The 17,075-nt window shown below is 45.4% G+C and overlaps 1 protein-coding gene across 4 annotated transcripts in view; it reads right to left on the bottom strand.

Annotated features, from left to right (window-relative positions):
• WDR86 (WD repeat domain 86) overlaps positions 1-17,075 on the bottom strand; it is a 29,593-nt gene extending 12,518 nt beyond the window's left edge. Inside the window, exons 1-6 of one of the 4 annotated variants that reach the window (XM_082192555.1) lie at positions 16,986-17,075; positions 16,423-16,494; positions 12,237-12,381; positions 7,744-8,066; positions 3,123-3,264; positions 1,127-1,559 (exon numbers count right to left, since the gene is read on the bottom strand). In XM_082192555.1, coding sequence (XP_082048681.1) covers positions 1,127-1,559; positions 3,123-3,264; positions 7,744-7,906 — 738 coding nt within the window. In that variant the 5' untranslated portion in view covers positions 7,907-8,066; positions 12,237-12,381; positions 16,423-16,494; positions 16,986-17,075. Of the gene's footprint in view, positions 1-1,126; positions 1,560-3,122; positions 3,265-6,650; positions 6,801-7,743; positions 8,067-12,236; positions 13,437-16,422; positions 16,495-16,985 lie in introns of those variants that run through there. The other 3 variants (XM_082192556.1, XM_082192554.1, XM_082192557.1) reach the window with 3 other exon arrangements.

The raw sequence follows: 17,075 nt of genomic DNA, 5'->3' as shown, positions 1-17,075 counted from the left end.
TTAAGCGAGATGAGCGCCACAACCCCAGAGTCGTTTGTGACTGGACTTAATTGTCAGGGGTCCCTTTACCTTTACCTTTTACTTGGGCCATTTCTTACATTAGTTCTATTACTATAGAAGTCCTTTATCCACACTGGCTTCCTCTGCTGTTTTCTCTTCCCAACAAATGCTACCCTAGTTGGTTGCCCAGTTGCTCCAAGCAGCAACACTGGCCTTAGTGAATGGCTACATTCGCACATAATGCTAAGCCTTAACCATGGCTTGTACATGAGTCACCTTGCATACATTCAAAGAAGCCATGGTTCATTCTCCGAAGCTTGGTTCATTTTCCAGCTGCTCTTGCCTCATGCCTGTATTTTGGCATGCATTTGGGGTGCTGTGGTCAAACAAACCAAGGTTAAGCAAGACACCTAGATTCCAATGTGCCACCAAACAATCTATGGTTTGTTAGCCAACTACAAAACACATCACTGATTGTACCCATAAACCAGTGTTTCCCAAACTTTTTTGGGCAACGGCACACCTGTTTACTGAAAAAAAATCTCGCGGCACACCACCATTAAAGCCCCGCCCCGTGACGTCAGCGCGCAGCGTCACGCCGGGAGGGACGCACGAAAGTGAAAGTTTTTTCCCTCCCCCTTGCCGGGAGGCAGCAGAGCGAGGGACTGAGGGACGGCGGCAACTGAGGCGGCGGCGGCTGTTGTGGTGGTGGCGGCGATAGCGGGCGGAGGAGGGGGCGGCGGCGGGGCTTGAGGAGCCGTCGCCGGGAGTTGCTGCTGCTGTTGTTGCTGCTGCTGCCCGGACATGCCGGCCTCCTCCTCCTCCGCTGTCTCGCGCTCCTCCCTTTTGCACGCGCTGCCCCGCCGCTCGGCACCACCACCGCGGAGCCGGGCGGATCCTCGCCGCCGCCGCCTTTCACCGCCCGACTCGCCCGCCTCCCTCCCACGGCACACCAGCCAATGTCTCACGGCACAGTAGTGTGCCGCGGAACACCGGTTGGGAAACACTGCCATAAACTGTGGTTAGTCTGCTGGGCTGGGTTCAGACATTCAAACAAAGGACACTTTGGTTAAACAAACCATGGTTTAGTGTTATGTACAAACCAGGCCAATATCAAGTCACTTACCTCTAGGCAAATGACAGATCCTTGATGCTCTTTGAACACTCTCAGCTGCTCGCCAGTCACGATGTTCCAAGTCCGGATGGTGTAATCAGTGCTGCCTGAAAAAAGCTCCCTGTTTGGAGCATCAAGTATAAGACATAAGACGGCCCCAGTGTGTCCCAGCAAGGTTTGGTGGCAGCGCCCACTGGACACCCACCAGACCTTGACAGTGCAGTCTGTGCTCCCTGTCACCAAGAAGCCCCTGCTCAATTTCTCCTCCTCCAACTCTTCCTCTTCTGAATCCTCAAGGACATCCTTGGAGGAGTAAAGAGCCAACGTCAGAACACAGTTCCGGTGGCCTCGAAACTCCTGGATTGGCTTCTCCTTATCCACACTCCAGCACCGTGCTGTCCTGTCATAGGAGCCACTGAAGAGATAATCCTTGAAAACCAGAATCCTGTTGGGGTGGGGGAATAAGCCACATGTCAAAAGAGTTTGAAGTTTCCCCCCAGCTCCTTCTGCCTGGCCTTATAATGTTTCTTCCAGTAGCACCTTAGAGACCAACTAAGTTTGTTATTGGTATGAGCTTTCGTGTGCATGCACACTTCTTCAGATGCACACGAAAGCTCATACCAATAACAAACTTAGTTGGTCTTTAAGGTGCTACTGGAAGGATTATTCCCCCCCCCCCGAGTACGGCAGATCAACACGGCTACCTACCTGTACTTATAATGTTTGTGCTTTAGACTGTCAGCATGTAATCCTATACATCTCTACTGAAAAGTAAGTCCCACAGAATTAAACGGGGCTTACACTCAGGTAAATAAGATTGCGATCTTAATAATCCTTGTACCTTTTTTCTCAGTTTTATTAGCTGAACTGCTGTATGCAGAACTAAACATAGCACCCCACATGAATATATTTTTATTCCCCCAATTTGCATACTGCTTAATCACAGTCGTCTCTAAGCGGTGTACAGAATATCCAGTAGAATAAAACTAAAAATGAGTTAAAACAATACAGTAATGTCATAATTCAGTTGTGAAGCCTGCTGGAATAGAAATACTGTGCTAGTTCCTTGAATTCCCGGCTAGTTTTCCAGAAACTTATTTATATCTAGATTAACTGAAATGGGGTCAGATTAAATCCTGGGGCAGCTGAATTCTCAACCTTATCCACTAATAGCCATGGTTGCATGCCAGCCATAGTTTCCTAGATGGTTTCTCTCCCTAAACAAATTGTGGTGCAGCCCTGTACTGTACGTGCTTGGCCACGTGGACAGGTGAACTTTATGACAGCCCTAGATTTCCCCAAGTGCAATAAAACTGAACAATGCAGATGACCAACTCTAAAGACGGTACTGTATAGTAGCCCTAAGGGTGGTCCTCTGTATTCCAGCCTAGGTTGCCAATTTATCTAGAAATTCCATTTGCAAAAAGGAGAAGTACATTTGGCAGCTGACACACACACAAAAAGGATCCCTTGCTTGCTTGCACACAGAATGCACGTTTAGCATAACAAATCAAGGTCTGGCTTTAAGCTTCTCTGGGGGGTAATTAACAGCAGGGCAAAATTCCAAATCTTTAAACAAAGCTTTAGCTGTATCCCCCCTTTCTTTCTTTTTTACTACTAAGAAGTATGCTTAACACAATGCTTTTTAATCTCTTTATCAGGTGCAGCTGTTGCCAATTTCATTCCCAGCAGAGAATTCGGTTCAGTTCCTCCTTGTTCTTCTGTCCGTCTCTCTTGCCCAGGCTGTGGCTGCGTCAGCATTCTTGCTGGAATAACTAATCGCATACAGCCAAGAGCATGTGTAGCAGAAATTTAGGCAATCCATTTGCGCAATACAGCATAGGGAGGAAACGACTGGTTTTGAACAGATTCAGAAGTAAGGATAGGAGACCTGAGGAGGTTAGCTGAGGAGCTAACTAGCATCAGATTACAGGTTGTGACAAGCAGAGAACGCAGGGTGAGGGGAGAAATCTAGGCAGCTCTAAATAAAAGACTCTGTGGTACCTACCTGTTGACAATTGATGTGTGCCCTCGGTAAACTGCCAGGCACTGGCCTGTCATCACATCCCACTTTCGAATTGTGTGATCCGCACTACATGTAAAAGCAGCTTCATTTTCTAAGTGGCAAAATGTGATGTAGCTTTCATGTCCTGGGGAAAAAATATACAGAACTAAGAACGATCAGTACAAATTTACTGAAAACTACAAAAGGAGATTTTTGTAACAGGAACTTGTGGCTGTCCAGATGTTGTTGGATTTCGGCTCCCATCAACCCCAGGGCAGCATGGCCAGTGTCCAGGGATGATTGCAGTCCTGCAATCTCTGGAGGATGACAGGCTTCGCTGCCCTGGTCTTGTAACAGGAAGGTTTGCATCACACTCTTAAATTGATTACTGTGGCAGATCTGAAAGAACCTTTGTACTGGTCTTATGCTAGTCTGTCAGGACTTCCCTCAAAGGATTCCTGGGAGGTGTGATTGTCAGTGCCTGGAATTCTCTACAGACCTGCAACCACTTGAAGATCTACAATACCCTGGATTGCCAGGAAAGGGAGAGATGTCTGCTAAACCTGTTCTGAATCTGTGATATAAATATGTCCTTATGCAGCCCCCCCCCCCCCGGCCAGGACAATTGCTCTCCTTTTAAAACATGCTTTCTACTATCTCATACAAACCACAGCTCTATGCCTCAAAATTCACACTCCAGTTGTATAAAATAAATAATAAATGTTGGAAATGTAAGGAAAAAGAAGGTACTTTTTACCATATGCGGTGGGAATGTAAGAAAGTGAAGGACTTCTGGGAAATTATTTATAATGAGATTTTTAAAATGCTGAAATATACATTTGTAAAAACAAAACAAAACCCAGAAGCCCTTTTACTTGGTATTGTGGGTACAGAGATTCATAAGCATGATAAAAAATTGTTTTTATACGTGACAACTGCAGCAAGAATACTATTAGGCCAACGGTGGAAGCAGGAAGAACTACCAACAAAAGAAGAGTGGCAGATGAAATTGATGGATTATTCTGAGTTGGCAAAATTGCTGGTGAGTTGCTGGCGGAACCAGCAAGACCAGACTTTCCTGAAGGACTGGAAGAAATTCACAATATATTTGAAAGACAATTGTAATCAATTGACATCGCTTGTAGAGTTACAAGAAGTTTTGTAAGGAGAACTATATGAATTATTGCAAAAGAGGACTAAGAAGGAGTTTATTTAGGATTTGGATTTTATAGCAATAACTATAATAATAAAATGCAAAATTAGAAAGGAAGTTAGAAAACCATCAGTCCATTAGGATGATGGAAGTCCTAGGCAGTGATAGCCAAAGGTCTGTTATGTTGTTCAAGATGGGATGTTATGTTTGGAAAACATGTGTAAAAACCAATAAAAAATATATTTAAAAAACAAAAACAAAATTCACACTCCAGCAATCCAGTGGTGCTGTTAGGTAATTTTTAAACTCTGGACTCAATGGTTATGGGGTCTGGGGTCCCTGCCTCCCTGCTCATTTTCCTGAGTGCAGAGCCCTAGATGGGCTGGTCTGATGTCTTGCTGTTAGCACTAACCGCCATTGTCCTGTTTTTCACACAGAGATCAATGGGACCTGTTCCCAAGTAAGTTGCACATAAGGATTTCAGCAAGAGAATGGGTAGGAATTAAACCTCCCCCTATTCACATTCTCCACATGCGTGGGAAGAATGCAATCTATATGAAAGATGACTAACAATTTACGTACACTTTAGAAATTCAAGCTTCTTCTGACTCAATGTTTTTACTGTTTTGAATATAGTTTTTCTCTTTTTTTAAGTCCACCGAGCTCCTTGTTTAATAGGCACTTCCTTCTACCTACATGGTCAGCTTCCATGTTCTTTAATCATTTTGAGGTCAATCTATGGAAATTGTATAAAAAGTGGCATTTCTCATTCTGAAGATGAAAACAAACTTAAGAGCAGACAATCAAGCTGTTTACATGAGCCCTTAGCGATTATTTAGTTGCAAAAGAAACAAAAACTAACTAAGTGAATACCTAGAATTGACTAAACTTACAGACTCAATAAGAAATCATTCAAAGGAGAGAATGGGATGTTTTTTATAAAATATATGAAAAATGGAGGTTCCCAGACCGTCACTTGGCTTAGAGTAGATTAAAATCCAGAATGTTTCTCCACAGATTTACCAACTGAATACAGACATTTAGAAAAAGGAATGATCAAATAACGTTCATGGGTGGGTAGTGGAAGACATGTTAGGAATCAAGGAGTCAAGCCAGAAGTTGCAAAAAGACGGCTTGCACTTGGAACTGTTTAAACTGTATTGTTTATGGATAAATTCTGATGTATTGTTTCGATATGGGCCAATGGCCGCAATAGATCTAATCTAATCTAATCTAGACGGCTTGCACTCTCTACGAAGAATTGTATTTGAAAATGATTGGTTTTGAGGCTTTTTTAAAAAAAATCTTTTCTTCTTTTTCCTTTTTCATTGCTGATATGCTTTTTCTTTTTTCTTCTTTTTCTTTTAATATTCTGATTATTTGATGTGTGTGTGTATGTATATGAAAAATCAAAATAAAATTAAAATATTTTTTTTTAAAAAAACTGCTTTTAAATAAATAAATTTAAAAGGGAGAAAAAAAACCTGCATCAAAACTCACAAAAACAACTCCAGGAAAAGATTTGTTTAAAGACCTTCTAAGTCAGGTTTTCAATGTTTTTGAGTCCACGGCTCCCTTGACCAACTACATTCTTTCTGCAGCACCTCTGTGGGCCTCTGGAACCTAGTTATATCACCCCTGCAGAGCTGGCAGCCCCTCACCCCTTTTCAAACACCCTCCCTTGTGGATTGTTCCCTCAGCCTCCTTTCCTCTCCCCTCTCCTTAGGATTCCTCCAGGCAGCCACTTTTGCTGTCCCTGGTCTCTGAGCTGCCCCCCACCCTGCCCCAAAGAGAGGTGCCTCCTCACACTGCCCCACTGGCAGAGACGGTTCCCACCCCCGCCCCCACTCATTCATCCCGAGTTGCCCATATTGTTGTATACAGTGGTACCTCGGGTTACAGACGCTTCAGGTTACAGACTCTGCTAACCCAGAAATAGTACCTCGGGTTAAGAACTTTGCTTCAGGATGAGAACAGAAATCATGCTCCAGCGGCGCAGCGGTGCGGGAGGCCCCATTAGCTAAAGTGGTACCTCAGGTTAAGAACAGTTTCAAGTTAAGAACGGACCTCCGGAATGAATTAAGTTCTTAACCTGAAGTACCACTGTATTTGTGATGGGTTTTAATTTATGCAAGCCGTTTGGGGAGCCAATGTCTTGGGTAGCATAAAATAAAATGGCTTCTCCAGAGTCAGTCTTGAATGAAAAGGTTTTTGAGCAAAGGTTGGATGGCAATCTGTCATTCTGCATGATCTAGTGGATTCCTGCATCACAGGGGTTGAACTATAGGACCCTCCAACTCTATGATTGCATAAAATTGCCTCACAACAATTTATATGTGTGTGTTGTATGTGTGTGTCTTAAATATATCATCATCTGCCTTCTCCCATGAAGAAAAAGGTTTCCCGTCCTCATTTGAAGGAATCCTCCAAGGATTCAAGCATGGCAGGATCTCAGCCGTCTGACTAAGCAGACAGACACACTGCAGCTTGCCAGGTATGTTATGAGCTACCACAACCACACAGACATTAATATCACTTAACCAGAATTTGGGAGGGGCTGTGTGATGGACAGACCATTGGGGTCATCCTCCAGAAGACCATCAGCCAATCATGGCAGGGAAGAGAAATGGCTAATCAGGAGAGAGAGTGAGGATAGTAGAGAGAATTTGACAGTTTAACTGCAACATGGAGTCTGGCTAGGGAAGTTGCTTAGGGGTTTGTCAGGCAGGATAAACCTGTTTAATTTTGTCATGTGAAAGAAACGGACCCAGAAAGGGTCTTTTACAGAAAGAGTTAGCCATTCTAGGAGGAAAGAGATCTATTAGAAATAGCTCTGTTGTGGGGAATTATAAGTAAAGTTATTGCTCAAACCTGAAACAGCATTTCTGAAGGAAAAAGTACTGTCCCTTTAACAGTAAAAGTGCTTTATCCTTCATTAAGCGCTTGTTAGTAAAAATACAGTTTCCACTTCCATCGTGCCTCAGCTTTAATTTATACCTAGTTTGGGAAATAAGTTGTCACAGGAAAACCAATATTAAGAATCTTTAAAGCCGATTTATGTTGCACAAGTGCCCTGCCACAGATAGAGAATCCATGAACTCTCTTTTTTATATATATTAATTTTATTAGTTTTCCAAATTTTAACAAATCAATCCAAATTATTTAAATTTAATACAATTTTTTGAAGTAATTAGGTTTCCCACTCCTGTTACAAACATATGTCCATTGCTTCCTGATGTTGCTGCTTCATTCTTCTTTAATCACCTTCTCATCTATTAATTTTAATTCATTTACATAGCTAGCCTTTGTTTCTTCCTTGCAATTAGCAAGAATCCCTGAATTCTCAGTTGTCATAGACAGGTAGGTTAAATCACCCCATATGCGGTCATTTTGCCCCGCTCCCATCTTCACTGAGGGAGTTTGTCACAGGGTGCACCCCAGAATCAGAGGCTAAGGGAAGATTTACCCTACCTTGAAAATGGGCCCTGCACTGGCTGTCCGCAGTGCTCCAGAGCCGTGCAGTGCCATCTTCACTACCTGTCAGGAGCCACTGGCCGTCTGGGCTGAGGCTCAGCCAGTTGATGCCTCCCTGGTGATCAGTGCAAACTTTCAGTGCTGAACTACTGCTCCCCATCTTGCGAGTTCCACAACAAGGCAGGAGCCGGGGTGGAGAGTCTCATAGGGTCCGAGCCAAACAAGGATCAGGAGTAGGCCTTAAAACAGCAGGCTGCATCAAGCCAACTCCAAGGATCATCTCTGGTGCAAAAACAAACAGCAGGGGGATGTTGCTGTTTCTACGAAAAGTGAAAAAAATGTATTAATAATGATAAGAGCAACAACACCACAATAACAAATGATACTAGATTTCTCAGGCACACAGCCATATTAGCCAGAAGCTTGACCATTAAGCTGGCCAACCCCTGTGCCTCCCCCATGAGTAAACCCATTATATTAAACATTTCGTTGTTTATTGTAACATGAGAATAACCCCGGAAAATAAACCCTGAAAAAATATCTGGAAACTTCGCCTGGTTAAAAACATGGCCAGACTTTTGACTAAAGGCCACTGGAGTGACCCTGTTTTTCCACATGTAAGCTTTCAGCTGAAACAGAATAGAACACTACATTTCTATGATTCTACTACAGTTATTCCCAAATTGTATGTCAGAGCATTCTGGTATGACTCGGATGAACTACTTACTGCGCCTAAAGGAGGCTTGTCTGAGGCTGTGGGTGTGCCTTCTTTGAGAACAGGTAATTCTGCTGATCAGGTGTGATTGAATGATCCGATCATGCAATCATATCAGATGCAGACAAACAACATAATTGCTTCCCCTTCCCTGCTGTCTGTGATTTTCACTGCTCTGGGCATGTCTCTACTCAGATGCAAAAGGAGAGGAGACTTTGCTACCAGTGTTCCTTAGCAATCTGGAGTCTGGGAAGCTGCCCTGCAGAGTTTAGGCAAACTTATATTGAATGATGGATCGACATCACATGCCAGACCTTGGAGAATGGAGGGCTATAGTTATGGCTAAGAGTTCAAGCAACAAACTCTGTAGTTTATTCCATATGTTTTTCCTCCCTCACCGCAAATAGTGGTTGCTACTCACAAGTGTCCAAAAGCTAAAGGGAAGACAAATTATTTTGACGCTAGCTGCTGTCATTTTAATAAAAGCCACGGCTGTTGTGCCAAAGGTTGTGCCAAAGAAAATCAAATTCTGTGACCAGAATAGACATTGCAAATATTATGCATATCCTTAGTTTGCATACACTTATCCTGCTTCAAAAATCCAGGTTTTCAAAATGCTTGGAATTCTTTGGCAAAGGTTAAAGGATACTGAGAATATGTGGGCTGGGCACAGAGCTGCCTCAGATTAGTAAATTCCTTTGTGGAAACACACATACAAAACCATTTCTGCAATAAATCTCAGTGGGAGGGCAGCAGGGGTGGCAGTTATTTATCCCAGCAAGTGCCCCCCCCCCCCCGACGCCTTGATCCCAGGAGAAAATAGTCTCTAGATACCATGGGGTTTGTCTTTAATCTGCACAAGGCTGCCTGGGCTAGTATCTCCAAGCCAAAGGGAAGCCTGTCATAGCAAACTCTGCCTACACAAATTGTGTAAGTCAAACACAGCCCACCAGCAAAATCTATCACAGCCCATCAAGAACTCAATACACTTCCTAGTTTTCTTCCTGCCTGGGACTGGCAAAGATAAAACAGTAAATTGTGAAGCACCTGGCAGCCAGCCCTATTCCAGCAGCCAGAAGAAGTGGCAAAAGGAAAGCATACAGATAAGGCTCCATCCATCTTTCCATTCCATCATATGGCAGTAATGGGAGGGGCTGTAGCATGCAGAAGGTCCCTGGTTCAATGCTCAGCATCTCCAGATAAGGATAGGAGAGACTCATGTCTGAAACCCTAGAGAGCTGCTGCCAGTCAGTGCAGACAATACTGATCAAGATAGGCCAATTGTCTGGCTCCGTATAAGGCAGCTTCCTGGGCCCTGTGTTCCTGACCACAGGGAACTGCTCCTATTATCTTGAATGCAGCCTGGTTCAATATCAAAACTGGCCACAGGGTGAAGCTTGGCACATTCCTCCTCAAGCCACGTTTATTTACTTTCTTACAGTATTTATATGCTGTCTTTCATTTAAAAATAACCCACAATGCAATTTACAGTAAAGAAGTAAAGAAGGAGAGGCTAACATGTGGCCCTCCGAATGCTGGTGGACTCCCAACGCTCAAGGCCAATGGCCAGGGATAATGAGAGTTGTAGTCAAACATTGTCCGGAGGGACAGAGTTTAGCCGCTCCTGCTGTAAATTATATTTGAAGCCTTGATTCTTGCACCCACTCTAGGAACAGGGACGTAATATACGTGCAGCTATGAGGAGGGTTTTCCTAGTGGTGCAGCAATAATTGCACAGTCCCTTCCAGCTATACAATTCTAAGATTCTATGTGCAACATCAACACTGCCTTTCAGCCTGCCTCGTGTGCTATTTATGTGTTGGTTAGAGCATGGTGCTGATGATAACGTCAAGGTCGCAGGTTTGATCCCTGTATGGGGCAACTGCATATTCTTGCATTGCAGACGGTTGGAGCAGGATGATTCTCAGGGTCCCATCATCCCCGATAGATAATGGACTCCAACATCTGCAGGCCCACAAGTGCCCCGATCCCTGCCCTACATAAAGGCCTTTAATTTTTAAAATCAAAATTATTTCAAAATTGAGCCCACACCCAAGGTGGTGCAGATATTTTATATTCCATCTCACGTATGCCCTAAACCTCAGTTTAATGCCACAATCCTATACTGTACATGTTTTCTCAATAGGCAAACCCATTAAACTCAGTGGGGCTTATTCCTAACTCTTAAAGAGTACAGGATTGTAGCCTAAGCCTCAGGTGTGAAAGCGCCTTTCTAGTTTCCAAGTCCACACTCACAGGGAAAGGGGTTGGCCAGGGGAGAAGCAACCCGAAAAAAGGTCTTCCTTGTGGAATCGCTTCCCCCCTTTGACCGCAGGATATTAACCTTCCTAAATGGGGGCGGGGAGAGAAATGGACCCCTTCGAGGGCGGGAAAACTCCGGGAGCAGCCAAGACCCCTTTCGCCTGCCCCGCCCAGGAAGGGAGACAGCCCACTCCTCCCCATAACCCATGTCTGCGCTGCTTCCCTCACGCCACCGCCTCCCCACCCCCCATGTCTGGGTGGGCTGAGGCTTCCCTCGCCTCCTCTAAAAAGACGACCCCCCCCCCGGACTTCCCTCACGGCCCCTCTTTAAACAAGAAGAGAAGCCTCGGGGCTCTGTCTGTAACCCTCGCCCACAGGATACGGAGCAGATCCTGCCCGCTCCCCTCCCCCTCTGAAGAGAAAAGGGGGCGCGCGCACACACACACAACTAGCAACGCCCCCGACCCAAATCCGCAGCGCCCACCCCCCGCGTCTCTCCTGCCTCCTTTGCGCGCGCACCGCAGATAGGCCTGCAGCCCTCCTCTCCGCTTTGTTTCCTGTCGCAGCCCCCCTCCTCACAGCATTCTTGCTCTCTCAAAAGTTTCCCTCGCGACCCCCCAAGGCTCCCCTATAACTCCCAACTGTTTCCCTCGCCCCCGCCACACGCACGAATTTATGCATTTCTTTTTCCTGTCCTGAGGACAGAAAGAAGAAAAGAAACCCCCTCCTCGTGTAAAAAAAAAAAAAAGTCAGCACATCGCTCCGGGGTCACACAACTCCCCACGCCTCGACGGCGTTTGGGTTTTTTAGTGGGCTGCCGCTTCCCTCAGCGAACCTCTTCTCTTCTCCCCCCCCTTGGGTGCCACACGTTGGGTGCCTTCCCAAGACCCCCTCAATGGGGAGTGGGTCCCTTTTTTGTAGGCAAAATTAAAAATTCCTTCCAGTAGATACACGATGTGTATCTGAAGAAGTGTGCATGCACACGAAAGCTCATACCAAGAACTAACTTAGTTGGTCTTTAAGGTGCTACTGGAAGGAATTTTTTTATTTTGACTATGGCAGACCGACACCTATCTGTAACTTTTTTTGTAGGAATGAGGAGGGGTTTCTGAGGCAGATTGGTGAGGCAAGTCGTAATATCATGAGGGAGCAAAATACAAGGGTGCGAATTAGCCCCACACGGTGACCCCCATGACCCCAGCTGCGCCTGCCTTCTTCCCTCAGAAAGAGCCCCCACAGCAATCTGTGTGAAATGTCCCCAGAGAGAAGCACCCGTCCCAACTGTGCAAGTTTCCCACCCGCAGGGAGTCACATCTCTCTTGCGCCTCTGTCCATTTCTCCCCAAAGCTACATCATAATTCATTTTCTAAACAATAAGGCAAATCAAGTCTGCAGACCCCCAGCTCTCCCACACGGCACCATTCCCATGTTTCCGCCTAGCAATCTCGCAGATTTCCAAAAAATAATAATTATTATTACATGTAGACACAGCACACAAGAGTTGCTCGCTTACTTCAGTTCAAATCCCCATCCCAAGGGGAAATCCTCTTGCTCATGATCTCTGGTGTCGTTGGAGAGAAGCCAAATCAGCAAACACGCACACCCCCTTTCGCCTTCAGAGAAGCTTCATCCAAAAATTTTATCTTTTTACGCACAAACTACGGCCAGGCGAACAAGCAAAAATACAAAATTAAAATCAGAAAGTGCAGGGATCCGCGCTGTAGGATCAGGCTTCTTCACATTGTTCCAGGGGGGTGGAAAGAAAAATCCTAGAGGACACAAACTCCAGAGAGCAAACCAATCTAGTAACCGCAAAACTCATTTCCAGGCAGATCTCATTTCCTTCCATGATAAGGGGAAAGAAAGAAAGAAAGAAAGAAAGAAAGAAAGAAAGAAAGAAAGAAAGAAAGAAAGAAAGAAAGAAAAGGGGGTGACAGATTGCTGGGTTAATGGAGCCAAATAGTTTTGCCTGGACTCTCAGGCAGTTCCTAAATCCTAACTTTCTCCAGTGGCTTTTTGCATTGTAATAAGAAGGTGCCTATGCAGATCCTGAGTCCGAGTTTAGCATAATTCATTGGGGCGGCTGTTGCAGCACTGCAGAGAGAAAAAACGGTTTTTAAAAGTCTTCCTGTTTAGAGAGGCTAGCTGCCTTTTGTCTCCTGTTCTTACCCCCTTCAGTTGTGTGTGAAGAAGGCTCATCTGAACTGCTTGCCAAGATCCCTGCAGGACTCCGAAACCTCTCTCTCTTTCTCTCTCCTTTTACCCAGTTCTCCCCCAAAACTTTTTCACTGTTTCTTAGATTAATACAGTTGTGCAGAGCATAACTTGTCCGTCTTTTCACGCTCTGCGGGGGATCAAATACCACCCCTCAGATTTCTACAAGGTCCTAAAGAAAGCTGAATTAAATAGCAGAAACTACTAGGATCTGTAGCAGAAAGAGTGCTGCAAGACTCTTCGCTGTTTTTACTAGGATTCTTGGAAATGCATAATGCCTTGCGGTATATAAGTGATATGGAAAGTTTTGAATCTCAAGGTGCTAAAGGAACACACACAATATGGAATTCCTAGGAAGGCAAGATGTGAAGGCAATGGGGAGTGTGAGGACGAGCAAAAGAAGCTTTGGCCGGATCAGAATTTGGGCTTTATCAGATGTGTCAGTCTAGCTCAGTGTTGCCAATCAGAGGATTGGCAGCCACTCCGCAGGGTTGCACTGCACTGCAGTTTTCTTGGGGGTGTATGGGGTGTTAGGGGAGAGGTAGTACTTCTGGTGGGGGACATGTCATGCTCCTTCTGGAGTAGACTGTTCACCTCTGGTCCCCGCCCTGCACTCAGCTCTCACCTGTGGCTCCTAGAAGCTGTTAGCATGCGGCAGTGCCCGAACTCCAGGAATGGCTTTGACTGGCTGGCTAAACCAAGTGAAGGGAGTCAATGGGTCTCAAACCCTCAGTGAGTTAGGGACTTCCTCTACATGTGAAGATAGGCTCAGGCGGATTGACCGAATGAGACCAGTGGTGGGTCCATTGGTCAATAAGGTGGTTTCTGCATGAGCTGTAGAGGGAAGTGAGGGGCAGATGGGGCCCATCTGGGGGAAGGAAGACTCTGATCCTAAACCTCCGCTGCTTTGTGGGATATCTTCAGAAGAAAAGGCTAAGGAGTAAACCCTACACAAATCCGGAATGGAGTCCCTAAGAAGGTTGGGTGGCACCTTGAACGCTTCCTTCCGGCAATTCCTGCAGCCAAGCTGGTGCCAAACATATTGCTCTGCTTTCCTTTGCACCACATCAGCCAGGCCAAGAGGGGTTTTTTTGTTATCTGGGAAGCCCAGGAGGTCCATACACACTGTCCAGACTTGTACCCCCCGGGAGGTCACTTGGGTGCTGCTAATGCAGCGGTTTGACTTCACCCCTGGAGACACACTGCATTGTCCATCAAGAGAGATGGATGGCAATAACTCAGTTTTCTCAGTCTTATCTGATGGTTCTGGGAATTAAACCTAGGAGAGCTATTTGCATACAAAGTGATTTTTCATACAGAGAAAAAGTAAGAGGTGACATACACAGAGGTGTATAAAATTATGCATGGTGCAGAGAAAGTGTATAATGAAATGGGTTTATCCCTCTCTCATAATACTAGAACTCAGGAACATCCAAAGAAGCTGAATGTTGGAAGATTCAGGACAGACAAATGAAAGTACAGTGGTACCTCAGGTTACAAACACCTCGGGTTACAGACTCCAGTAACCCAGAAGTAGTACCTCGGGGTAAGAACTTTGCCCCAGGATGAGAACAGAAATCATGTACCGGCGGTGCGGCGGCAGCAGGAGGCCCCATTAGCTAAAGTGGTGCTTCAGGTTAAGAACGGTAGGTTTCAGGTTAAGAACGGACCTCCGGAACGAATTAAGTTTGTAACCAGTAGTACCACTGTAGTTAATTCATCGACTGCATAGTTAAAGAGGCAGTGATGGCCACTGACTTTAATGGAGGATTAGTCTAGATCAGGGGTAGGCAACCTAAGGCCCATGGGCCACAAGCAGCCCATTGGGGTCATTTAAGTGGCCCACAAGCCACTCCCAAACCAAGCCGCTTGCTCGGCAAGTCCCCATGCGCTGCACTAAACCGATGCAGCACGGCGCGGGGACTTGCTTCTGTAGCGCCGAAAATCATGTCTGCGCAGACGCAGATGCTGGAAATCGCGTGCGCTCACACACATGTGCAATCCAGCCCACAGAGGGATCTCCATTGGAGTGAACTGGCCCAGGCGAGGTAAACCTTGCTGACCCCTGGTCTAGATGGAGGAGAAGGTTGCTAACCCTGATGGCTGCGTTCAGCTTCTCTGCTGGAGCCGGTATGCCTCTGAATACGTTGCTGGGAATCTCAAGCGGAGAGACCATTGTTGCACTTTGGTCCCTCTTGTGTGCTTCCCATAGGCATCCAGTTGGCCATTGAGAGAACAGGAGGCTGGGCTAGGTGGACGATGGGCCGGATCCTGCAGGGCAATTCTTACGCCAGCCACCCCTAACCTTTGGCCCTCCAGATGTTTTGGCCTACAACTCCCATGATCCCTAGCTAACAGGGCCAGTGGTCAGGGATGATGGGAACTGTAGTCCAAAACATCTAGAGGGCCAAAGGTTGAGGATGCCTGTCTTATGTTCTTATGCCTGTCATGTTATTGCAGGGGAAGCCCAATTCACAGACGCAAATCATTACTTGATGTTGCAAGAATCAAGTGAGGAAATCTACATGTGAATCGACCCACACATTCCACACTAGGCTGGTTAATGGGGCAAGTGGGCTGCTCTGAGCAGAGCCTCCTGAAGAATCTACCAGTGGCCTCTTCTTCCTGCTTTATTTTGCAGGAGCCACTGAGAGGCTGGAGGGCCAGGAGGACAAGGCAGCCAAATTAGTCCCAGCTGTGCCTCATTCCAGGTCAGGAAGTCAGGAACAAATATCCATGCAGCGAGTCTGAATAACCGTGTCATGCAGTGGCTCATAGGTCCATGCCATAAATCAGCCCTAAATAAAATGTGTGCCTTAGTGCATTAATCTGTAGCACCAATCTGATATAGCTGGCTGTCTACCCTAATTACTTACTTTAAAGGCTGGTCTTTAAAAGCTATTTCAGCCATCGATATAATTAAACGGGTTTGCTCCCATTTCACCAAATAGTAGGAAGTTTCAGGGGCAGCTCTGTAAAGGATCGGTTTCCTTGTGAGAGAACAGTCTCGATTATCTTTTTATGTAATGTTATATTTACAAAAATAGGAAATGAACACGAAGAAGCAGGCAACAGCCAAGGCCAATACTGCTGGGTTTTAACCCATGTTGGTTTCCCCCAAATCAAATACTGTAACATGTCATTTGAAACCCTCCCACGCCTACAAGGCTCTTTAGCATTTAACTGGGGGGGGGGGGACAAAATGTGATTTCTACCTCCTTCACTAGCTTCTCTCCAACTGTTTCTGTCAAATTCCCACCAAAACAACTAGAGTGTGTTCAGTAGCAGGCTGCCACCAGCCATCAAAAGCCATCAGTGCTAATTTAAGGAAGCACCTTTCAGCCAACAGTGCTCACTGAAGAAAGATCTTCTAGCTATTGAATTACAAGAGTCTAGAGAAATTTTTATCCTCTCACTTGACAGCTATAACAACAGTATTAAGAGTAGTTCCCTTGCATCTGAAGTTTTGACTGAACAAACATTACCTCTGGCTAATCTGGATTCTTTTTCATTTGGTGAATAAGCATTTAGACTCCCACGGCAAGCTTCAATTGCAGCTGGAACAAAATAAAAGAGGTAAAAAAAAAAAGGCATTTGATCCTGCCTTGTTTTGCTTTCAAGAGGCAAAAGGTTTTGGACAAAACCACTATTTATGTTTACAAACAAAATAAACAACCTTATTAAGTTTTAAATGGAGAGACGATAAAACTACTTCTGATTCCTGTTTTGTGGGGCCAAATCCAAGATGATTAGGAGTGCTATGGTCTTCTGCAGACAATAAAGGATCTTTTGTTCTTTCTAGGAAGTGGAGCCAGCCATGTTTTAAAGGCCTAAGCAGTCAGTCTCAAGCCCCTTCTTAAGCTGATCATAAACAATGAAGTACCTAGCCATTCGAATTAACTTTCCTAGAGGATTAGCCCCCTGCACAGTGCAAGTCTATCCCTTGTGATAAAAGCAAGAGGAGGTCAGTATCCAGAAGCAGAGTCTCCAAGTTGCTCAGACTAGTGAGGAATCCTGACTGGGAAGCCTTCACAGAGTATCCTCTCACCTGCTCTGGTCTCCTGCTGTTAAGAAGTTTTGTTACACATGAACGTCTGAACCCTCGTGCACGTCTACCCTGCCTAAGGACCCAGGAGAG

Source organism: Podarcis vaucheri (genome assembly GCF_965113315.1).
Source record: "Podarcis vaucheri genome assembly, chromosome: 12".
NCBI lineage: Eukaryota > Metazoa > Chordata > Lepidosauria > Squamata > Lacertidae > Podarcis > Podarcis vaucheri.
Note: the sequence above shows the minus strand (reverse complement) of the source record. Positions and strands in the feature narration are given on the sequence as shown.